General features: G+C 35.1%; 2 protein-coding genes across 7 annotated transcripts; both read left to right on the top strand.

The window, feature by feature from the left end:
- Positions 1–2,622: 2,622 nt before the first annotated feature.
- Positions 2,623–11,335, top strand: LOC114382638 (carnosine N-methyltransferase-like). 6 transcript variants are annotated; one of them, XM_028342194.1, is made up of 19 exons: positions 2,625–2,845; positions 3,241–3,364; positions 3,989–4,061; positions 5,083–5,126; positions 5,980–6,022; positions 6,133–6,321; positions 6,440–6,556; positions 7,244–7,321; positions 7,683–7,727; positions 7,840–7,919; positions 8,020–8,084; positions 8,166–8,232; positions 8,385–8,498; positions 9,073–9,146; positions 9,903–10,000; positions 10,137–10,196; positions 10,277–10,345; positions 10,426–10,479; positions 10,775–11,335. In XM_028342194.1, exons 2-19 carry the CDS (start codon positions 3,270–3,272, stop codon positions 10,841–10,843), a joined length of 1,434 nt encoding a protein of 477 aa, XP_028197995.1. In that variant the 5' UTR covers positions 2,625–2,845; positions 3,241–3,269; the 3' UTR covers positions 10,844–11,335. The 6 variants fall into 6 exon arrangements, 5 of the variants coding, with proteins under 5 accessions (XP_028197995.1, XP_028197994.1, XP_028197999.1 ...); XM_028342193.1 differs by having other exon boundaries at positions 2,626–2,845; positions 6,103–6,321; XM_028342198.1 differs by lacking the exon at positions 2,625–2,845 and adding an exon at positions 4,923–4,974 and having other exon boundaries at positions 4,006–4,061.
- A 2,239-nt stretch (positions 11,336–13,574) lies between these two features.
- On the top strand, positions 13,575–17,004 carry LOC114382563 (protein QUIRKY). Its single transcript, XM_028342071.1, has one exon. The coding sequence runs from the start codon at positions 13,810–13,812 to the stop codon at positions 16,837–16,839; it is 3,030 nt and encodes a 1,009-aa protein (XP_028197872.1). The 5' UTR covers positions 13,575–13,809; the 3' UTR covers positions 16,840–17,004.
- The last annotated feature ends 7,771 nt before the right edge of the window (positions 17,005–24,775 follow it).

Genomic DNA, 24,775 nt, shown 5'->3' with positions numbered 1-24,775 from the left:
AATTGTCAAAATCTCTCTAAACAACTTGGCCAAACACTTGCAAAATTATTGAGAATTCTACTAGGATTTTCAAATTGTATCATCTGCTCTAAAAAAGAGAAATCAATTTGTTCATCTTATAAAACTAAGTTGTAATCAAGAGATTGTTTGTCTCTTGACGTGTGAGAAACTTGAACACAAGGGTGAGGGATCCCAAGGTGTGTTCAAAGATTGTAAAGGATTTACAAGGATAGTGAAAAAATCTCAAGTGGGTTACTTGAGGACTAGACGTAGGCACGGGAAGTGACCGAACCAGTATAAATCGAGTTTGCAATTCTCCCTTCCCTTATCTTATTTATTTAATTACAATTTACTTTGTCTTGCACATTTAAAAGAACATTATTAAATTGATTGCTTCTTCTTCTTCTTCTAGATTTTGAATCTATTATAAATCATTTAAAAAGGGGATTAAAACTTGTTAGTCAGAAATAATTAAGACTTAATTCACCCCCCCTCTTAAGTTATTGATGCCACTTGTTCAACCACATGCTTTGAATGTGGTAAGCAATGCCATATTAAATCTGAGTGTCCTATCTACCTTAGAAAACATGATGAAAAGAAAGGAAAGAAGGATAGAAAACAAAAGAAAGCCTACATAGCATGGGAATATAGTGCATCAACAACTTCCAGTTCTTCAAGTGATGAAGAAATTGTCAACATGTGCTTAATGGCAAAGTCCAGACCATGGAGGATAGATCTGTTTGATCCTCGACATAGGGCCTCTTCATGCTGATCGTTTTCCGGTAAAATTTGTCATTATGTTGGTTCCCGTATGCATGATTGTCATAACTCTTGGGGCTGGGGACTATCTTACTTGACCTCACAGTAGGAGCTAAAATGTTTCTGTCCAACAATGACCGAATAATATCTCTCCTATTCACGTTAGTATTTTTCTTCTATTTGTTCTAAATGGGGTAGCCAAGATGGAGGTACCTACAAAAGACACTCTGATGTTCAAGTCAGGGTTCAGTTGAGAGCAATTTGTACGAATAGTCAAATAAGTATGCAGTTCCTATGAATTGAACAATGTTTTTACTTGGAGTTTCCCCCTTTTTATCCAAACCTTTGTGGGCCTTCATGTCCCTAAGTTGGGGTTAGGCGGTCAAAACCTTTCATTTTCCTTAATTAAACCGTCCTACTTTATCAAATGTTTAACTACCTTGTTCGTGGGATGGTAAGGATTTTCTCGTGCTGAGTGTGTATTTGGTGGGGTCGAACAAGCGATATTGACCTTGTCGAATACCTATCCGGTATAGTTATATTATGAAGTTAAAATTTCTAAATAAACATTAATTAAATCTAATTAGTCAATATATTTATTATAAAATACTATTTGGATTCTATGTTTAATAACTCTATATACTTATTTGTTGATTTATATTTGTATGATAATGTTAATTCTTTTTACATGAACCTAAAACAAAATGTATTAAAATTATTTTTTAAATATATTTTTATTATACTTTTAAATTACTTCGTTAATAATATTATAAATTAAATAAGTTTTACTTTTTTAATGATAAAAATCACAAATATAATAAATATATGAAAAATATTTTCGTTCAATGATTTTTTCTAAAAAAACAATTAAGTGTAATACAACTAAATTGTCTTTTCTTATTAAATATTCTATTTGCATCTAATTTAATTATATTTTACATTTGAAATTGTTCAAAATATTGTTTATAAACTATAATGTTATAAAATGAATATGTTTTTTTTACAATATAGCTGTAAGATAATTGAATTATTTTACCATTTATTTTATAAATTTAAAAAATATTTAAATCTAACAAAAGTTAAACTATTTTATATTTTTTACATAATAAATTTTGCATACAATTTTATGTATATTTAAATGAAATTAAAAATATATGAGCCTATAACTAAATATGTTTTCTCTTTTTGAATACTCTTTCAATCTTTGTGATAGTTTGAAGAACTTAATTACCTAATTATGTTTATCTCAATAAAAATATTTAATTTTATAAACATATGTGTTTCAAACATATCAGCTAATGACCTTGCATCACATGAGTATCATACTAGTTTGGGAAGTAGTAAAGAATTAAATTATATTTTATTTTATAAATTATGAAATTATAATTTAAACTAAATTATACAGAATGGTATTTTTATTTATGTAATTATTTTTTCTTAAAACTAAATAAAAAATTATATAGGATTTTAAACTTATAATCATTACTCAAATATTTTTATTTTTAAAATATTTGAATATTAATTAACTATTTTTTTATATTTTAGTTAATAATACAATTTAAATTTACGTGTCACAATTATTATATATATTATATATAATTTTTTGAATATTAGAATAAATATTATATATGATTAAATTATAGTTATATTAATATATAATTTTAATTATGTTCACAATTATTATTAAATATATTTGATATTTTTCCTACAAAGTTAACTTTTTTGCTATAAAACAGAAAACCGAAGGACGGTTTTTTGCACCTCTAATTAAACCAGTACAATTCAGCCGGTTGTTTCTAAACACCAGCGACCCGGGTCGGGTTGAGCATGTTTTTTGTTTTTAGAAAAAAAATCAAAACGACCTCCAAAAAGCTTGAAACGGTGCATTTTTGTGTTTTACACTTCTGCGACTGAGACTGTTGTGCCTTCACATTCGTTCAACTCACAGCAGCAGCGAACCCTAGACGTGAACGGCTGAACCTCGCCGTCGCACGCCGTCTACGGAGGCGGAGGCAAGCTGTCGTGTCTTAACTTGCGCTGTTCGTCGCCGTCGCCGTCACATGCCCTCTAAATAGCTGAATCTAAGGTAATGATAGTTTGATATTTGATAATTTTTTCTTCATTCCTATATTGGCTGAACATATATCACAGAATTTATCTACAATAATTTTTTTTTGGTTCATATCGATTGTACAATGAAAATCTCTGCAACTATAGCAGAAATATGTACAAACATAAAGTTTATCCATAACTTCAATACAAATGGTAGTGCTACAGGCACTCAAAGCCTCAAAAGACAACAGAACAGGGAAGAATTCATGAACTCTCAATAAGATTGAAACGACAAAGTGAAATGTTCCTTGCCAAAAAAGTATTTATTTTAAAAAATCCAATCCATGCCCACCCTTAGGACCTTAAATGATTGGGTCGAAGTGTATTTTATTACTTATATATTTATTTATTTATTCTCGTTCCTGGCAGGGGTCGAAGTGTTCATAGATTAAGGAGTGATGGAAGAGGCAGAGGAGGATCAGCGTCGTCGTTTGAAGCTTGAAGAGGCCCTTGAAATCCAATCCCTCAGGCGCATCATTAGTGCTTACCTCAAGTAATTGTTCCTTCTCTTTTTCTGTTTCTCTTCAATTCTTTGTACTATGGAAATCACCATTCAACAATCTAAGCCAAGATGAAGTCTTGTTTTTATTTTTATTCAATTCAGGATGCCCAGATATATATAAAAAAAAAGTGGAGGAGTTTTAATTTTTTAGTTTTGTTTTTACTCCTGTTTTTATTTTATTTTATTTTCTTGTGTTGAGAGAAAATAAACATATACTTGACTCTGATCATATAAAAATATAGTTTTTTTTTTTTTTTTTTTAAATTTGTGTGGAAAAGTTATTTAATTTTATGGATTATACAGAAGAGGGAGTGATGAATCGTTGTTCAATTCTCTGGTTTGAGATGTCTGGTGGAAATAATGCTTTTATTTTTCAATTTTACTTTTAAAAGTCTAAATTTCCAATGCACATTCAGCCATTAGTGTGTAAAGCCGCCAGAACACTGTTGAATTCTTTAGCTGTATTGGTAATGATTGTTATATGTTGTTCGTTTATTATATTTTAGTGTGGTAATACATGTTTCTTTGTTTTTTGTTTCTTTCATAATATTTTTAACAAAATGATAACCCTAGTAAAACTTAAGTGTAATCTTTCATTGACTTGTTCTGATCCAGTTATCCTGATGCCGCAGAAGAGGATGTTAGAAGAAATGAGAGGTCTTATAGGAAGCTTCCACCTTCCCATAAGGTATTTTTGTTCTCTGCTTTTGCTTGATATTCTGCTAGGCACAATGTTGATGTTTGGTTGTTCAGTTTCCTTTTTCTGACACTATCTGACTTGTTATGAACTGTGGCACAAGTCTAGGGCCTCGGAATAGGACCAAGGCTTTAAATTGCTGCCATGGTTATGGTCGTGGTTTTATCACTATCCTTGATAATGTGGGAAATTGAGGACAAATGTGGCTGCAATTGTGGTCATGGAGAGTCCTAAAACCTTGATGTTGCAGCTGAAATTGCGGTCGCAGACTGTTTCTTATAACCTTGAATAGGACAAAACTTGGATGCAGTTTTTTAGGTGATTTTGGTGTTGTTCTTCAATCTGAATTAGAGTTTCTCCTCAGTAACCTATGCTAATCTTTATGCCAACCTTTATTACACAAATTATTGAGTGAGGTGAAACTCCACTTTTGATTGGAGAATAGTGCTAAAAGCATCTAAAGAAATGCATCTAAGTTTTGTCCCATAGAATAATGATATTTCCTTGGTATGGCAGTTATTTCTGGCTTGTGTCTTCCTAAGCTTGAGCAAGATGGATACTCTTTGGCCAATTCAGACCGTATGGATTGAGATTCTTGAGGTTTTGTTTGTCAGTCACTGTTAATAATGCTAAAGAGAAGCAAAATGACAAACACCTAATGGATCTCTTTGATGGGTTGCCACTTGGTTTTGGTGCTGTCCAAATTTCAATATATGTGGTTATTGACACAGTGATAAAGAGATGGGTTGAAACCTGCTTTCTTGTCATATGCAAATAGAGATAATATGGACAGATTGATGGAATTGTGTGAATTATCAATCTAAAACTGCATATATTTTTTTCTTTGTGCAGGATTTATTGCAGAAATTATTAACTCCAATCTATCAGTGTCTAACATTCTAATGTACATAGTTTCCTCAGTTCTTTAGTTGCTGTCTTGTAATTTCTTCTAGCACTTTCTGTTCATTTTATATTGCCTTGTTTACTGAGCCCTTTTTTTGTGTGTTTGTAGGCTTTGTTATCCCAGTATCCTCAAAAGTTTCAAAGATTACGCTGGTACATTATACTTGCTTTTTTTTTCTTTGCTTTATAATTTCTCTCACTTTTTATAATCTTATAAAGAAAGAAAAAATGTTGAGATTTCTGAATTTGGTTGATTTGAACTTCTTCCTGCATTACTACTTTCATAGATAATTTTTGTTCCCTAACAGAAAAAGCACTTTGGGAGGATTAAATAATTTTAGTTTTTGGCATCAAATTAGAAAAGAAAGTCATTTTAGTCTTTTTTTATATATATAGTTATAGTTATAACACAACAGTTTTCTGTATATGCTTCTCTTCTCTCTTTCTGAACAATATACAAAAAAATATGACATTGTGATAATTGAATAATTTTTCCTTGGACTCTGTTTACTTGTTAAAACAAAGCATGCTTTCTTCTAGAAGAACAGAATCTTGGGCTAAACAAAGATGTTCTAACCTTTTAATGAGGCATATAGTGGTTTTGGTGGATGTGTTGTCTGTGCTTTCTCATGATTGGTTATCTTATGCATTGCTTAAACTTAGGATTCTTTTACCATGATAATCTTTGATATCCCTGGTATATTTTTTGGCAAATGTGGGAGTTTTCTTAAAATCACTTACCAGTTTACCTTCTTAATAAAGAGCTCAATTGGAATGAAAAAATGTTCATGTTCAGAGGAAAATTATAATTTTAACAAGCACAATTCAAAGTGGAGGGGAAAATTAGAAAGGTCTTTTTTTTTTTTGCTCTCATTTTCATGTTCTTAGTGATTTTACTTGCTATAAAATGATTAATTGGACATGAAATGAATGCATATGGGTGTCATAGCATGTTCTAGCAGTTAATAATGGATATTGTGGTTTGTTCTGCTTTCCATTGGTGCAGGTGTATCTCAATGAATACTCATTTCATATTCAGCATGCTTCAAGTCAGAATCAACTCTTTCTGTGGCTTATTTGTTTTCTGTTTTACGGTCATATTTGATATTTGATATAATGAACATTTTAGGCATTTGAACCTCCACTTGACATGAGCCAGGATGCAGATTTTAGTGAAGATCCTCATCCCGAATCTGCCCAAAAAGATCATTTAGTTTCTGAAGGGATTAGTGCTTGTTCATGTGAGTCAGCCCCTGTGAGAATAACATGTTCTGTATCCGATCAACATTGTTGTGTGGAAGGTAGCAATCATACATGCAGATCACAAGCACAAATGCATTCCAATGAGGTTTTTGCAGCACTGTGACTCCATGTCCTTTTTGATTTAGTAGATAAGAATTATGATGTTTCATTGGTTCTATCATTGTTTTTTTCATTTAGAAATTTGACTCTGTAGATAACAACAGGAGGTGGGCATTGAGAGTTGCCATCAGTCAAATACTGGGAACCATTCTCCAAGGTTGATACATACTAAAGAAACTAGGGAATATTGTGGAAGTCCTATTGCTGATTCCAAGGGCAATGTAATTCCTTGACTGTTTTAATATTGTAAATCTTTTCATATTTTAGAATCACTATTTAAGTTGGTTGTAAGTTGTGCAAATTCCTTGTGGTTAGTTGATGTTAATGCTTTGATATTTCTTGAAAAAAGTAAATAATGTTGATACACTTCAAAGTAATTGGATAAAGTCAAAACTTCACTTTACTGCTGGTGATGTCTTCCTGCACTTTAGCACCATGAGACGTTTTTAAATATAATATCTGTTAGGTTCATTAAAGCATGTCCTGATATGTTGGGACTTCTCTTTCATCCTCCCATCCTCAATATCTCAAATGTCCTTGCAAACAATCAAAGTGTATTCATAACAATTAAGTCAATGACAACTGAGACATTGCCTGGAAACAGTAATAACTAGCTTTCAAATCTCATTTGAGTCATCTGTCATTTACTTGAACTTTATGGAAAGTTGAAATACAATGTACTATTCTGGTTGGACATTTGAGTTGTAAAGAAATAACTCTTCCATAGTATCTTTTAATGTGTCAATTCTATGTCAATTTCAAACTTCATAGCAATCTTTAGATATGTAAACTGTCTTTTCTAACAGAATTAATCTTTGGTATATACTAATAATTGTGTTTTGCAGTATTAGTTTTACTCTATATGCAACCATACTTATCTAGAGCCCTTTTTAATATCTTTATTTCAGGTACCAGACACCTCATCACAGCAACAATGGTTGGCTCCATCTTTAAAATTGAATGTTCCTTTAGTTGATGCAGATAAGGTATATTTATGTTTTCAGCATCATTCTTTTCAGTTGTTAATTGTTCCAATGCAGGATTATGGAAAGGTTTGGGTTTTAATGGGCAGTAAACAAAGTTAAAGAAATAGGGCAGATGAGAAAGAAAATAAACTTCCACTTGACACTATGGTTTGGTTCCATCAGAGTAGGAGAGTAGCTTGCTGCAATAATTCACAAATTTGTCTTCTTATCTTCTATCAAGAGAAAGCATTAGTGTTGTATAACTTAACCTTGTATTATGCTCTGTATTTTTCATTTTTCTCTTAGTAAAAGAATTCTTGTGAAGTGGGGCTTTTATGTGGTTTTTTTGCTTATATTTATTTTGTTATTGCTTTTACCTCAGGTGCGATGTATAATAAGGAACATAGTTAGGGACTGGGCAGCCGAGGTACTGCCTGTTAATTTATTGCTTTGTTTTTTAATACGAACTTTCATTTTGTTCATCATGAAAAACTTGATTGTTTACCCACTTTTTCGCTTTTGCAAATGTGTCTTATTAGGGTAAAAAAGAACGTGATCAGTGCTACAATCCTATACTTGAAGAGCTTAATATGCTATTCCCTAATCGCAGTAAAGAGAGGTAGAACTTAATGTCTTGATACTGGCAGAAATTTCTTACTTGGTTTGAAGATTGTATGCACAATTTGTTTTTCACTAAAAGCATGGAATTTCTTAAACAGTCCACCTGCATGTTTAGTTCCTGGTGCTGGACTTGGTCGGCTTGCCCTGGAGATTTCATGTTTAGGTGCTTATAAATTAACAGGCTTACATAGCTATTATGTATAGTATACTTCTATTATAACTGATACATCATATTATGATGCAGGATTTATCAGTCAGGGAAATGAATTTTCATACTACATGATGATATGCTCAAGCTTTATTCTTAACCAGTAAGAATAAGGGTTATCTCTTTCATGTTGATCTTGTTAGTGTTACAATGATTACTTGTTTGTTTTGAAGTCACAAAGTGTTGATTGCTGTTCTGATTTTTTGGTCTTTTTGCTTTTTGTTCTCAATCAATTGGCTTGATGGAACATTTAAGTTCCCAAACTGCTGGTGAGTGGACAATTTATCCTTGGATTCACAGCAATTGCAATTCATTATCAGACAGTGATCAACTTCGTCCTGTTTCAATACCAGATATTCATCCAGCCAGGTATATACATTGATTTTTTTAATAAAAGAAAATTTATTAGTTAGTATAAAAAAGGGTTGCAAAAGGGAACCATAATAATTGTTAGAGATGTATATAAAATCATTCATGTGTCTTCATCTAACAACTTAAGCTTTTGGGGTAGGTGGTTCATGATATAGTATCAGAACCTCTGACCAAGTGGTCCGGTGTTTGATCCTTGCAGCTCCATTCCTTTAATAAAAGGTTGAATTTCAACACATGGTAGGTGGGCTTGTGCATTATCTACTCTTCTAGGCTTCAAGCCTGAAAGTCTCATACATGAGGGGCTGTGTTAGAGATGTAATAAAAAATCATTTATGTTTATTCACCTAACATCTTAAGATTTTGATATAATTAGTTACAATGAAACAAAAATTGCTGTTAAAGTATTGGATTATCTTGTTCTACTAGGCTCAAAAAGTAAGACCTGGTCAAATATGTTCTTGTTATCCAATACAGTGAACAGAGAACATTAGTAACTTGTAGAAATACTAAAGTATCAGTAGATCTTATGGTATGATAATCTTATAATCATAATATTCTTGGACTGGAGCAGTGCAGGAATTACTGAAGGTTTTTCCATGTGTGGAGGTGACTTTGTTGAAGTTTACAGTGATTCCAGCCAAATTGGTAGGAGAAACTATCTACAGCTATATATATACATACATACATACATATATATATATATATATATATATATATATATATTTTAATCAACGATATTATGTCAGTAGCTCTTAAAGAGTAAACTTAAAGTATCAAGAGTGTTATGGTTCTATTCATTATGTGTCTGCTTTGTGCTTTGTTGATTCATCATGTTAAATTAAGCAACACATACAATACAAACTATGAATATGGAATGTTACGATGCTACAGTGATTGGAAAATGAGCTGCTTCAAATGCTTGAACTTGTATAGGGTCATTGAGTTGATGAAATTGAATGATATATTTTGAATTTTCAATCTATACATTAATCGTAATACATATAATGTGATATGGCCACTTTTTAGTGTATGCAGCTGGAGTAACCTCTACTGCTTTAAACTAACATGTTGCTGATTCAGAACCTAATTAATAATTGTCCTCTAAAATAGTTAAAATTTAAACCCTGACAGTTAGGGTTTGAACAGAGGATGACTGCCGCATAGTTCTCTAGTCAATTGTTGGTAAGTTTTTAAATGCAACAGGCTCAGGGAGCATGACACATGGATCACCCCTACGCTGTCTGGAGATACTATTAAAAAGTTAATTGATCTTGCACAAACTGAGCTTGACATTATAATTCCTACTCTGCCATCTATATCTAATTATCTATACTAAATCTGATATATAACACGCTATCTCTAGTATAGTAATCTCTAACGAGACTTAAAATGGCCATGCAGGTGCTTGGGATGCAGTTGTAACTTGTTTCTTTATCGATACTGCTCATAATATTGTTGAGTACATTGAAATAATTTCAAAAATTTTGAAAGATGGGGGAGTAAGTTCTTGAATCCAAACCTTCAGATAGATACCATGTATATACTTTCTTTCCTGTTGTAGTCTGTTCCATTTGCTTGTTGCCATTTCCATTTAACTTTTGTAGTTCATAGTGGGTGACATTGATATTATGACAGGTTTGGATAAATTTGGGACCTCTACTTTATCACTTTGCAGATATGTATGGACAGGATGATGTATGACTCCTTTTCTTTTCACATACTATATCACATCACATGTTTGGTGGGTACTATCTTACTCTGGTCATTGTCTGTAGGAAATGTCCATTGAATTGAGTTTGGAAGATGTTAAGAGGGTTGCATTTCATTATGGATTTGAATTTGAGGTAATCTCTTTTTGGACAATGTCCCATTTTACTTATGCAAGTGACTAATCATATTTGCATTATCTGGTCATGGGTTGCAGAATGAAAGAACTATTGAGACAACTTACACCGCAAATTCTAGATCAATGATGCAAGTAAGCTCCCAACTGTACGCAAGTGCTCATCTACTTGCACCCTGTTTTTTCCTTTCTTTCAACATTCATCTACAGTCTAGCGGTTCTTAAATCCCTAGCATACCTGTGCCATAAGTTTATAGTCGGTTGTTTCAATTCAGAAATTCCAAACTGCTTTATACAAATATAGCTACTGATTTATATTTGGTTATTCAATGTACTAATGCTTTATATGTGATTCATAGCAAATCATTAAAACTGAATCTACTGAAAGCTTTTGTTGAATTTGCTAAAATGGTTGTTATCCTCTTTGCAGAATCGTTACTTTGCTGCATTTTGGACAATGAGAAAAAAATCTGCTGCAGTGCAGCAGCAAGTGCCCTGAGAATAGCTGATTCAATTATTGTGATATAAAGTACAAATTAGCTCTCTTTTACTTGGTCATGCCTTGTACTTTTCCTTGTTGGAGTGAGGAACTTTCCTTAATTCATGAAATCCTGACAATTTTTCCAACATTGGGAAGTTAATTTGCTTTTGGTTAACAATTGCATATCATGAATGTTTTTGATAATCATATGCTTGCCAAATAGTATATGCATATCATGAATGTTTTTGATAATCATATGCTTGCCAGATAGTATATGCATTATTGGATACTGTACGAGAAAACTTGAGTGTGGGTTGAAGGTTGAACAGTCCCTTGCTGTGACACAAGCAGGAGCATTATTATGTCAAAGATGCACTTGTGATTTTTATTCTTTTGTAGTTTTCTTTGAATTTCTTAAAACAGAAGGTTTTCATATTGGAAATTCATTTGGCAAGGTTAGAAGCAAAGTTTGATATTTGTGGAAGAAGCCAGGAAGCTGTTACAGTGGAATATGTATTAAGTGGTTATGATTTTTTAAGGAATGAAAGGCAAAATAACAAAGTAAGCTCAATATGCAAGAAGACTATGAGAATCAAATGAGATTTTATCTGTTTTTGTTAAATAAACCATCGAAGCAAAAAGCATTTCATCCATGTTTCCTTAACTTAATGTTTCAGTCTTGTTTCTGAAACACACTCTTTTTGGACCTTCTAAAAGTTTCTTTGGCTACAATGCTTGACATTTGGGGTTTAATGCCGCAAGGAAAGATAAGGGATCCATTTCCTTTCACAAAATGAGACGCCAGGATCATGAATTTTTTACTGATGCCACGGTGCTGTTAACCTCTTTAGCATTACCCAAAAACTTAGACAGTGGAGCTGAATTTAATCATTTGATAAAATTAAATTTGTGATCATCTGAAACAGAGGAACCACTTCATAGCACCATCTAGGGTGATGGTGTGAAATAAGTTGTTTATGAGGGATGTGTATAGAATGACGTATTAGTTTGACAGAATCTTCCATACTAAGAAAAACCACAAAAAGTGAATGCAAAATTGCCAAAAAATCACTTCTAGCTTTAGTCATTCACGAAGTAGCAATTCTATTGATATATTTTTATCAATTTGGTGGTACCTTGAAGGAGCTCCATTTTTGTTACTTGTAATTGGCTGGCCTGGTTAAACTCATCTAGTGTTTGGATTATTCAACCCCGTGAATTTTTGCTTTTGATACTCTATGATTCTATATTTCAATAGGTCCATCAAATCATTTATTAAACTTTTAATTGTTGACAACATGTATGTATGTATCTTTTAGGTTTTTACTTATCATACTTTGGGGATGATTTTATTCCAAAAAATTCTTAAGAAACCAATCTTACGGTCGGTTGTGTTGGAGAGGGAGCAAGTATGATCAAGAAAGAATAAGATGTGGTAGTAAATTATAGTTTGATATATCAATTTTATCGAACTTAACATAGAAAGCGTGTCCTTTACAACCCACTAGCATGTAGAAAACACACAGCCACAGTTGGTGCAATTGATGAGACCAAGAATTCAGGATCCCTACTCCCTAGGGTTGTGTGAGAAAAGGTGCAGGTAGTGTCATGTCTTCGTCAAAAATTGCAAATAATTATACTAAAGCTGTATCCAGTGATGAGGAGAACCAAAAAAGTGTTTGTTTCCCATCTCTAATTTGTTGGTCACAACATTCCCGCGTCATTTTATTAGTTCAAGGGTCGGCCAAAAAGCAAAGGCTAAGTTTGACAAAGAATCTTCTCTACTAAGAAAAACCACAAAAAGTGAAAGCAAGATTATATTTCTATTGTTATATCTTTATACAAAAATTGGTGCCGTAATCTAATTACAAATTATTATATGAATAAAAATATGAAATTTTTTAATAAATAATTTAAAAGTTATGAAGATTTAAAATTAATTGACCATGTAAAAAAATTATGCTTGCAATAAATTAAAATTATATTATATTATAATGTTTTTTTTTTTTATCACTTCTCATAACTTTAATCATCTTATTTTACAAGTTTCTATGTCTCCTTTCGATGTATTAAAAAGTATACGAATATAATTTCTTCAAATCCCTAACATGGAAAGCAAAAAGAAAACAATAATAAAATTAGAGTGACAGACAAAAAGATCCCAAAAGCTTCAAATGTCTAAAGGTTCTTGCAGATTGATCAAGATAGGCACCCTCTTTAATACCATTTTCTTACCATCCTCTGGCTTCCACTCCACACTTACATATTCTAACCATACAACTAAGAATTCCAATATATTTAATTACTAAGAATCACACACTGTCACTTTCTAAACTTGTTTTTATTGATCCAGTAAAAAAAAAAAAAACTTGTTTTAGTTTATATTAATTTTTATGTATTTTAACATTTTGAAAAGTGTTTTTATGCATTTAATTATTTACAGTACATGATAAATCAGAATAATCACTAAGATGAAATAGTTAAATGCCTCACATAATTTCTAAGAGACGAAAAATAAAAACTATTTCAAAAACTTAAATTTCATAAATATATATATATAAACAAAAGACTTTTATTGAATAAATTTGTATTGTGAAAAAAAAAAAGCTGCCCCGCCACAGCAGGCGGGTTGCTTCCTCTGACGTCGCCGGGGAGCTCTTGGTGAGGAGACCTCAGGATAAGTTGCTAAACCAAAGGGGAGGGGAGATAAATAAAATAAAGTTGTTATAAATAATATAAATATATATATATGCATGGTTTCGTAATAAAAAAGAACCTCCTTTTCTACGTTATTCTCATTTTTCCTATATAAGTAGCTTCTCTAAACTGAATGCATCCTTCTTTCTCCATCGTTTCCAAGCCCTGATCTCAACCTCCCACCAGAGACAAATTAAAGCGACATGAGATAAATACACACATACAGCAGCCTAAACGAACCGTTTTGAAGCTAACTCATCGCTAGCTGCGCTAGTTGGAAAAAAAAAATGGGCAGTGTTCGAAAACTGATCGTGGAGGTAGTGGACGCTCACAACCTCGTCCCTAAGGACGGCCACGGAACCTCCAGCCCCTACGTGGTGGTCGACTTCCACGGCCAGCGGAGGAAGACGCGGACCGCGGTCCGTGACTTGAACCCGGTCTGGAAAGAAACGCTGTCGTTTAATGTAGACAATGTTAACTCCCAGTCGTCTCAAATCTTCGGCGACACGCTCGAGCTCGACGTTTACCACGACAAGTCCTACGGCTCCACCCGCAGACACAACTCCCTCGGCCGAATCCGCCTCAGCTCCGCCCAGTTCGTCAACAAAGGCGAGGAGGCTTTGGTGTACTACGTCCTGGAGAAGAAGTACCTTCTCAGCATGATCCAAGGTGAAATCGGTTTGAAAATCTACTACGTCGACGAGGACAAGGTTCTTAAAATAGAGGAAGCACCGCCGCCCCCACCACCACCGCAGAAGGAAGCAGAGACTACTGAACCGGAGAAAGTGGAAGAAACACCGCCACCACAACCACCAGAAGGTGAGAAACCTAAAGAAGAAGAAATGAAGGAAAAAGAGAAAGAAAACGCTGAACCTCCTCTTCCTCCAGCTCCTGCTGCTGCAACTGAAAAACCACCACCTGAAGCTGAACAGGATTATCAACCGTTGGATCCGTTGTTAGATGTGAAGGCAGCGTCTGTGTCGAGGTCGAATTCGGAAATAAGATTCAACGGAACCAATAACGGTCCTGCACCTCCTCAACCAATGAGAAGGTCTGCATCAACGGCGAGTTTTGCAGCATCAGAGGCGTCGAGTGAAACTAGCAGCATGATGACGATGATGGAACGGTCGTCGTTTGATCTTGTGGAGAAGATGCACTACCTCTTCGTCCACGTCGTCAAAGCCCGCTACTTACCCACCAACGGAAACCCCGTCGTCAAAATCGCCGTTTCGGGGCAGCACCACGTCACGTCCATGCCCGCGCGCAAGTCCACCGTGTTATTCGAATGGAATCAGACCTTCGCATTCGCACGCGACGCACCTGATTCCTCCTCCGTGCTGGAGGTCTCTGCGTGGGACCCCCAAGCTTCCGAGGCTCTGCTCGGTGGTGTGTGCTTTGACGTCAACGAGATTCCCGTGCGGGACCCACCGGACAGCCCTCTGGCCCCACAGTGGTACAGATTGGAAGGCGGAGGGGCCCTCCACGGCGACCTCATGATCGCCACGTGGATGGGAACGCAAGCCGACGAATCATTTCCCGACGCGTGGAAGAGTGACACGTTTGCTCATGTGAACTCCAGAGCCAAAGTTTACCAGTCACCGAAACTGTGGTACCTGAGAGCCACTCTTCTCGAAGCTCAAGACGTTTTTCTTCTGCCATTAACCTCATCCAAGGAATCGTGTTTTCAAGTAAAGGCCAAACTCGGATTCCAGGTGCTGAAATCCAAAACGGTGGTTACTCGTAACGGCACCGTTTCATGGAACAACGAAGACTTCATTTTTGTGGTGGCAGAGCCCGTGAGCGACCACCTCATGTTCACTTTAGAAAACCGACAACCTGACGCGCCGGTGACAATTGGAGTCCTCAGAATACCTTTACTCGCTATTGAGAGAAGGGTCGATGACCGGAGCGTGGCGTCGCGGTGGTTCACCTTCGATAACGAGAGCGACGACAAAGCAAGCAGCAGGCCCAGGGTGCACCTGCGGTTATGCTTCGACGGCGGGTATCACGTGATGGACGAGGCGGCTCACGTTTGCAGCGACTACCGCCCCACGGCAAGGCAGCTCTGGAAGCCACCGGTTGGCACGGTCGAGCTCGGCATCATTGGCTGCAAGAACCTGCTACCGATGAAGACGGTGAACGGTAAGAGCTCCATGGACGCGTACTGCGTGGCCAAGTACGGTAGCAAGTGGGTTCGCACGAGAACCGTTTCGGATAACATGGAACCCAAGTGGAATGAACAGTACACGTGGAAGGTTTACGATCCTTCCACCGTTCTCACCATCGGAGTATTCGACAGCTCCCTCCTCGACATGGATAATGACAAAAATACCCTCATAGGAAAAGTACGCGTGCGTATCTCCACGCTGCATACAGGGAGAGTGTATAAAAACACTTACCCGTTGTTGGTGCTGAGTCCGGTTTCGGGGCTGAAGAAAATGGGGGAGATTGAGATAGCGATAAGGTTCGTTCGGACGACTCAACGGCTAGATTTCCTCCACGTGTACTCGCAGCCGATGCTGCCGTTGATGCACCATGTCAAGCCGCTGGGGGTGGTGCAGCAGGAGGCGCTGCGGAACACCACGGTGAGGATGGTGGCGGGACACCTGTCCAGGGCAGAACCGCCGCTGAGGAAGGAGGTGGTGTTCTACATGCTGGACGCGGACTCACACAACTTCAGCATGAGGAAAGTGCGCGCCAACTGGTATAGGATCATAAACGTCATCGCGGCCGTGGTAGATATTGTACGGTGGATAGAGCACACGCGGGGATGGAGGAATCCAACCGCAACCATATTGGTGCACGCGCTGTTAGTGATGTTGGTGTGGTTCCCTGATTTAATCATTCCCACGTTCTGTTTCTACGTTTTTGCTGTAGGTGCGTGGAACTACAGGTTTAGGGCGCGTGACCCACTTCCGCATTTCGACCCCAAGATATCTTTGGCAGAGGTTGTGGATAGGGAGGAGCTTGATGAGGAGTTTGACACTGTGCCCAGTAACAAAGCGAGTGAGGTGGTGCGAGTGCGGTATGACAGGTTGAGGGCGCTGGGGGCGCGCGTGCAGACGGTGCTGGGGGATTTGGCGACGCAAGGGGAGCGCGTCCAGGCGCTGGTGACGTGGCGGGACCCACGCGCCACGGGAATATTTGTGTTCTTGTGCTTGACTGTGGCGTTCATGCTGTATCTTGTGCCTTCAAAGATGGTGGCGATGGCTTTCGGGTTTTACTATCTCAGGCACCCTATCTTCCGTGATCGCCTGCCCTCGCCGGCGCTGAACTTCTTCAGAAGGTTGCCTTCATTGTCTGATCGAATCATGTAGTTTTTTTTTATGATGTGGTAAAAGCAACGAGGGTCAAGTTGAAATGCATATATATATATATATATATATAGAGAGAGAGAGAGAGAGAGAGAGAGATAGATAAGAAACATGATTTTTCGATTTTTAGTATTAATTATTGAATGAAATGCTGAGGTTTTGATTTTTCTTTTCTTTTATGTGTGAATGCTGAATATTATTAATGCAAAGGAAAAGAAAATTAGACATGACAATGGAACGAGAATGGATATTGTCTCATACAGGTTGGGTATCGAATTAGAAAAATAATTTTTTTGTAAAAAATATATTGAAAATCTTATCATTAAAAATTTTGAAAATTTATATATGAATAATGATATTAAAGTTTTTTTAGAACAACTAAAAGTGAATATACCTTCATTATCATATTTGATCTCATAAGTAAAAGTTGATTCTTCAATTGCTCTAGAATCTATAAATAATAATTATAAAATAATAAATAACAAGTTATAAGTTTTAAAATATAAGCAATTCATAAAGTATCACATAAGCATTTAGAATTTCACTTGCATTCTTTGAATTTCATAACTAACTTTTAGAACACATCAAAGCTTCTAAAGTAGTATAATGAAGTCGACCACGATGAGGAGTTAATATCTGACCTCCAATACTAAATGTTGATTCAAAAGCTACCGTGGAGATCAAAATAGCTAACACATCCCTTGCAATTGTTTGTAGTGTTGGATACTTTAGCTCATTCAATTTTCATCACATTAAGATATCAAAATATGAACTTCTTGGTAAAACTTCCTCCTCTAAGTAGTGATCCAACTTTGTTTTCATAGTTGAAGTTCTTGCCTTTTTCTTTCTTTCAATGTATCTATCATAATCACACAATTTACTCTTTCCATCACTAACCACATCTAGCGATTGAAAAGAACTAGTAAAATCTTCATGCTTTTTGGTTTGATATTCTGAAACCAAATCATAACACAAGTTTCGGATCCTATTAACTTGTGGAAAAAAATCCATGGGATAATTTGATTCAAAGTAAAACTCAAGTAACTCGGTTTTGTATCTTGGATCTAAAACAGTAGCAACTCCCATGATCACATGAATAACACTCCAATAAGAATCAAATTTTTCTAACATCTTTTCTGCCATTTTTTGAATCACTTCATTTGGGGAATTGACCCGTTCAGATAAAACCATCTTGATCTCACAAATTTGAGGAAAATAAATGTTAGCAATTGGATATTTTGTGCCAGAAATCATTTTTGTATTATCATTAAATATGGTCAACCTCTTACACACTTTCTTTGCAAATTCCCATTGTGAATCACTTGGAAAACAAGAGTATTGAGTTTCACGCTGCTTTAATCTGGAAAACACATCTTTATATGATATTGCAACATCAAGCATCTTGTAAGTTGAATTCCATCTAGTTGGACAATCTAAACTCAACTTTTTGGTGCAAGGGATTCACAATTGTTTAGCAGTTTCTTGAAATTTTTCCAACCTTTTAGGTGTTGCAATCCAATATATGCTACACTATCTCAAATTTTTTCCACTCCATCCTTCACAACTCCTAAACCATCTTTTACTATCAAATTTAAGATATGTGCACAACAACGCATGTGAAGAAACTCTCCTTAATTAAAGTGCCTAATTGCAATTTATCCTTAATTTTTTCAATCATGCAATCATTTGTACTTCAACAACAATCTATTATTTTAAAAACCAAAGCAATTAATATAGATTAAAATGTGAATTTTATCATGCTAAACATTGTCGGAGTAAATAATTTTACAACTCAAGAAATTAAATGTGCCATTACAAATTTACATGCAAAAAACACATCTTTTGGATATGTGTAACTACCTCTCATAATAAAGATTTCAGAAAATTTAATCCAAAAACAAAAAATCATGAGTGAAATCGTTGAATGCCACTAAGACCTATGATATATATAGAAATTCAATCTTTATATAAGATTGTTACCCCTGTGTGAGCTTGCATAGCTTTTAACACAAACATCCATGCCTGTATGTAGGTCATGAGCTTGTATAGCTTTGCTAAATGCAACAAATCCCAAATACTCAGTAACATGATACCTTCCAGCTATTACAAAATTTAAAACAACATGGAAATTCTTGTCCTCCTCAAAGCCAGTTCTGAGCAACAAAAACTAAGTTTAAGAAAGAGTATAAAGGTTAAAAAAGGGAGAACATAGAAACAAACAAGAAATCATACTTTACAACATAACAAAAAAATCACTACAATCCCATTAAGATCCTTTTACACAAGGCAAAAATAAAATGCTTAAAAAGTTTTGCAGTCATTAGCACATACATTTACCATGAAGGAAAAAGAACCTCATTGTTTCAACAATATCTTTGAAAGAGGTCTCATTATAGGGAAATGCATGTTATATTCTCTCATGTACTTATTTCTTGAAATATAAGAATAAAAATTAAGAATTAAAGCAACTTTAGGAATTCACAACAATCACCAACTAGTTTGCAGCATAGGATTACTCTATCACAATTGAGCATAATATCATCAATTTAAATCAAATAATAAAGGACTAAATTAGGATATTCTATAGCACAAGATTATAGTAAATTAATATTTAAGTGAAAGTAAAATATATTGCAATAATTAAAAAAAAACACCAAAACCGAATCCATAGTCCAACGATTACAACAAATAAAGAAAAGGAGGGGAAAAAAAGGATTACTTCAACTCTAATTCAAAATCAACATCAAAAGAGAAAATACAAAGGAAAGTGCATATTATGCATAACAACATTTAAACGCTTGGATTTGGAATTTGAAAGGCACGCACCTGAACGTAGCTTCCGTGGAATAGAGTTCAAAAACTGTGAAATCATTGAAAAGAGAGAAAGAGAAGGCAACAAAATCATAAACGTGAGAAAAAGGTCCATTAATTAAAAATAATAATGGGAGATATAAAGTTTATCTAGTGGTAAAGAGAAAAAGGGGAGGGAGGAGAGGTTGCAGGTTCCAATCCCAACTAACAAAAACTAATAAGAAAACATACATTCTTATGAAGCTTGAATTTGTTGGTGGTGGTAATGACGGTCGAAACACAGAGGTAGAGAGTGACTAAGTGAGAGAGGTAGAGAGACGAGTGAGGAAGCACAACGCAACATAGTAGACAACTTTTAGGTTTTAGGAATTAGCCATTATATATAGGGTTTTTTATATTATTTCTTAAGTGGAAGGGTGGGTTCAGGGTTGAGGTCAAGGCGAATATTAGTAATCTCATACCCGTACCCGTCCCTGCTTTTGATTATCGAGGAAAAACTGAACTCGAATCCGTACCTGGTCAACTCGGGTATTATCCGTCAAAGTCAGGATAGATTCGGACTGGTACCCATGGATATGGGTTTTATTGCAATGTCTAAAGCAAATACTGCATCCCTAGTAATGGTTTGGTCCATTAGGCAGGGACCTCCTCTATCCAGCAACTATCATGAAAAGAAAAGACTAAAGAAGTCATACAATGAGCAACATTATATCCCATTCTCTTAGGAAAAATAAGAGGAAATCTCAAAAGCTCTATGCAATCTTCAACAATCCCATGGAAGATGGACCTACCCAGAAGCTCTTTTTCCTACTAATGTTGTTAAAGCAACAAATTGTTAGCCATCACAACTTGGTCTACGTCAATCCTAAGGCCAAGGGGAGAGACAAACCAAATTTTTTGCACTCCAGTACATTTCATAAGGGCATGGGCTACATCCTCCACTTCCACACCACACATTGGACACTTGGGTTCCAAATCAATCTTCTTTATCAAGTTTGAGCAAACTAAGAGAATATTCTGACAAGATCTCCAAATAAAATTCTTGCACTTCAGAGAGCATTGCCTTTCCAAACATGTTTCTAAATCAACTCCCCGTTGTGTATAGATGAGGACTCAGTTGGGTTGTATATGTTATTTGTCACCTGATTTGACCAAACACACTCCATTTGCATTGTATTTCCAGTACCATTAGTCCTCATTATTCTATAGACTCATCGGTATTGAACAGATGGTCAACATTGTGGCTTTTGAAAAAAAAAATAGTTTTCCATGATCCCATGCTCTCTCATTTTCTAGCAAAAGCTCACTCACTCTTAGGTCCTTGTCTAATGTTTTTCCCTATGGTGCAGTTGAGATTAAAAATAAGCTATCAACAAAGTCTTAAAAGTGAATGATCATCAGCTCAAGCTTTTTCATGAGACTCAAGTGGAAGAGGAGTTTGTGGCAAACCTCTGTTTGGTCTTGCCAATTTTATGTGATGATGTGCCTTGAATGGAACTTGAGGAGTTTTTTTCTCCCTTCTTTTATATGTTGTATCTTTGTTTGCATTTCATTGCATGCTTACATTGAGGACAATGTGCACTTCAAGTGTGGGGGGAAGGGTTTAGAAAAGGAAAAAAAATTGTTTTTTGTTTTCTCTGTTTGTTGTTTTCTGTTTCTGTATTAGTTTTTGTTTACTGTATCTATTTGTTGTTTTCTTATCTATTTCCTATTGTTGCCTATTTTCAATGTTTATTTTTGTTTTTGTTGTTGTTTCTATCTTATGTTTTGTTGTATTTGTTTTGTTTTACTATTATGTATTGTTCTTACATAAAATAAAAAATAGAAATAAAAATGAAGATTTAGCAGTTTTTAGTATTCCGATGTTTTTGATGAATTTAGGCACTTTTTCATGTTTCTCATAGGATTTCTAAGTTGTATAAATTGTGCGAGATGCACCATTTTTAGTTGAAAGGTTTCATGTTTGATGTGAACCATTGTTGCAATTGTTGAAGTGATAAGTAGGCTTGGAAAATAAAATTTAAGTGGATCATGTCTGATAGAATTATGCCTTGTGAGTTTTTGGGCCTTTGCAGATGGGTTGCCCAATTTCATTCATGTTCTTTGATGTGTGATTTTACCCTTGTGCTAGATTACTCTAGGTTTTGCCTTGTTTTTCTTGTTATTCCTTGTTTTACATGCATTGATTGAGATTATTTAGGTCTTCTTTCTTTTAGATACTAGCCAAATAAACCTGCCTTGCATTGATATCCATTATCATCCTCTTTGAGCCTTTAACACCTTCTTTCATTTTGTAGCTCATTTCAAGCCAAAAAGTGGAAAACCATGTTGTCCTAAACTTTATGGAGAAAAAGGGCTTTGGAATTGTTTTGGGAGTGGGTTTCAAACAAGTGTGGGGGATTTTTAATTTATTTTTCATGTATGTTCCTTTATTTTTGTCATTTCATTTTCTTTTGATTTGTTGAAAAAAACAAAAGCAAAGAGAAAAAGAAAAATAAAAAGCAAAAAAAAAAAAAGAATGAGAAAAAGAAAAAACAAAAAGAAAAGAAAGAAAGAAAGTGTACTAAACAAAGAAGAAGAAAGAAAAAATGCAATAAAGTTTGTTGTGATTCTTTTTCATTCTTGTGAGTTCTTTATATTTTCATTTTTTTGTTCTCCACTTTGTTTTCTTTATTTCTACCCCTCTTTTTGCATGTTTGCTTACTCCTCATTGCCCTTTTTTTCTCTTAGTTTTAGCCTAAATATCCTTCTCATATTCACCCTCACCTAAGTCATACATTACAGTCCCATAAAAGCCCTTTTGATCTTTTGATGCATGTGTTGTTCAAGTTGAATGGATTAAAGTCATGTCAAAATTTGGGTGTGCCAGTGCATGTGGTGCTTGAGTGTAAACACAAACCCATACACATTTGGTGAGGTTGAATGTTGTTCTTTGAGAGATTTCTATCACCTTGGCGCATTCTTAAATTTGACTTAATTGCTTTTTGTAACATCCCATTTTTTCGTAAATAAATCTAAAAAGATTTTTAGTAAAAATAAATAAATAAATAAATAAATATAGAGCAAATAATGGGTTGAGTACCCTAGGAACAAATTGATATGTTAAGTCAGGTGTTTTCTTTTTGCCTCATTTTCATTTTTCTCTTTTCTCCCCTCAAAACCCTCTCTTTTTCCCATAGACCACCAAATATGTCTCAGAAAAATGATGATCTTGGACTCATTCACCATTGGATCATCGTGAAATTTAAGCACCAGGTTTGCAACCCAATTCTTAGCATTTTCACCGTTGGGAATTTCCATATCATGTCAGAGATGAGAGAAATACCCTTCGTACCTTAGCTTTCTCTTTTCCCGCAGAAACTCGTAACAGTCTCAGTAAACCTACGATCCCGGTTTTGTTAACCGTTGAATTTTCATGAAATTTGGATATGTTGTTCAAAATGATATTTCGAACACTTTCGCCGTTGGGATTTGTGAGATAATATTCGCAGTGGGAGAAAAAGAAATCACATGAATATAATACGAATGGAGACTTCAATCCCTTCTCATTCTCTCTAACATTTGGGAACCCTATCAGAGCAACCAGAGGAATCTTAGGAACTTGTTAGAGATTTCTTTATCGTTGTCGGAAGACACGTGAGCCCACTTAGAGGTAAAGGATGAGTTATTCACAATTGGGGGTTAGTGAGAACATGTGTAGGGATCCTTAGAGGATTAAATTGGGGTTTTATTTTGGGATATTTATTAAATTGCAAATTTTCCTTTATGATTATAAATAAAATATTGATGTTTTGATGAGAATTGCTTGATAAATTGTGCTCTTGATATTTGTATATTTTGACCTATGATTTTCATATAATTGTGTAATATTATTTGATGGGTTTTAGTTCCCAGGTTGTTGTGATAGTCTTTTGTATAAATTGTTATATTGAGGATATGAAATGATGATTCAAATTGTGAGTATGTGGTGGATTGAACATGTGATGAATGACGGAATACACGTATATTGTGAGAACCCGACGAGTTAAAATGATTTTGAAAATAATTGAGTAGTTGTGTGTATTGCATAGTTCATAGGTAAAGTGTGTATGATTCATGAGGTGTGATAATATGTTATTTTGAGATTATAACATTGTGATTGAAATCGACTATATGTGATAAATTGAGTATGCAGGTGATTGAGATATTGTGTGCATTGAGTTGTAAACTGTGGATTGTACAATCACACGACTATAAGACCATTTAAAGGCGACGAGTTAATGTTAAGTTCCTTTAAGGGCGACGAGTTAATGCTAAGACCCTTTAAGGGAGACAAGTTAATGCTAAGACCCTTAAGGGGTGACGAGTTAAAAATATTTGAGAACAATTGAGGAGTCGTGTGTTTTGTACAGTTCATAGATAAAGTCTGTGTGCTAAAATATTTTCTGGGTTGGACCTGAATCAAGAGGGAGGGGCCCTGACGGACTCTTCGGAGTGTAGGCCTTGGGGGTCACCCGATTTGAGTGTTCCTTTAATCCTGTGCCGATCCCACATGGTTGGAGCATTCTCGCAAAACACTATGACCCTGACTAGTCTCCCTATGATATTACCTAGTGAGAGTGACTTGACTTGCTAGTGTGTAGTTTGTCTTGTCATGTACTCCTAGGCACCCGAAGAGGTTTTTCACTTACATGGTACCACATTGCATATAGGATTGAGTCTTAGTGTATCTGCTACATAACGCTTGTGTATTGTTTTATATTGATTGATTTGATGATATTGTGTTTTGATTATTGAGTATGCGAATGTTGTAAAAAGGAATGAGATGTGTGGTGAAATAACGTGAGTTATGCTCAAGTAAATTGTATTTTTTTATATAATATTTATATCTATAGGTTGTTTTATTTTTCTCTATTAGTTAGGAATGTGATAACTCACTCCCTATGTGTTGTTTGTGTTTGGATCCTGTGATGATCTTGAACCTTGTGTTTGGGGGAGCAGATGGCTAGGTGAAGTGCTTTAAGGAACCTTGTGCTGAAGGATGTCGGGACACAATGCTCTGATAGGATGTGACAGTGGGGCATAAGTTTTATATTAATTGCATGATGTTAGTCTATTTTATTTTATCTCACTGATTTAACAAAATATT

Source organism: Glycine soja, chromosome 13 (genome assembly GCF_004193775.1).
Source record: "Glycine soja cultivar W05 chromosome 13, ASM419377v2, whole genome shotgun sequence".
Classification (NCBI taxonomy): domain Eukaryota; kingdom Viridiplantae; phylum Streptophyta; class Magnoliopsida; order Fabales; family Fabaceae; genus Glycine; species Glycine soja.
This window is presented reverse-complemented; position numbering and strand designations above follow the sequence as displayed.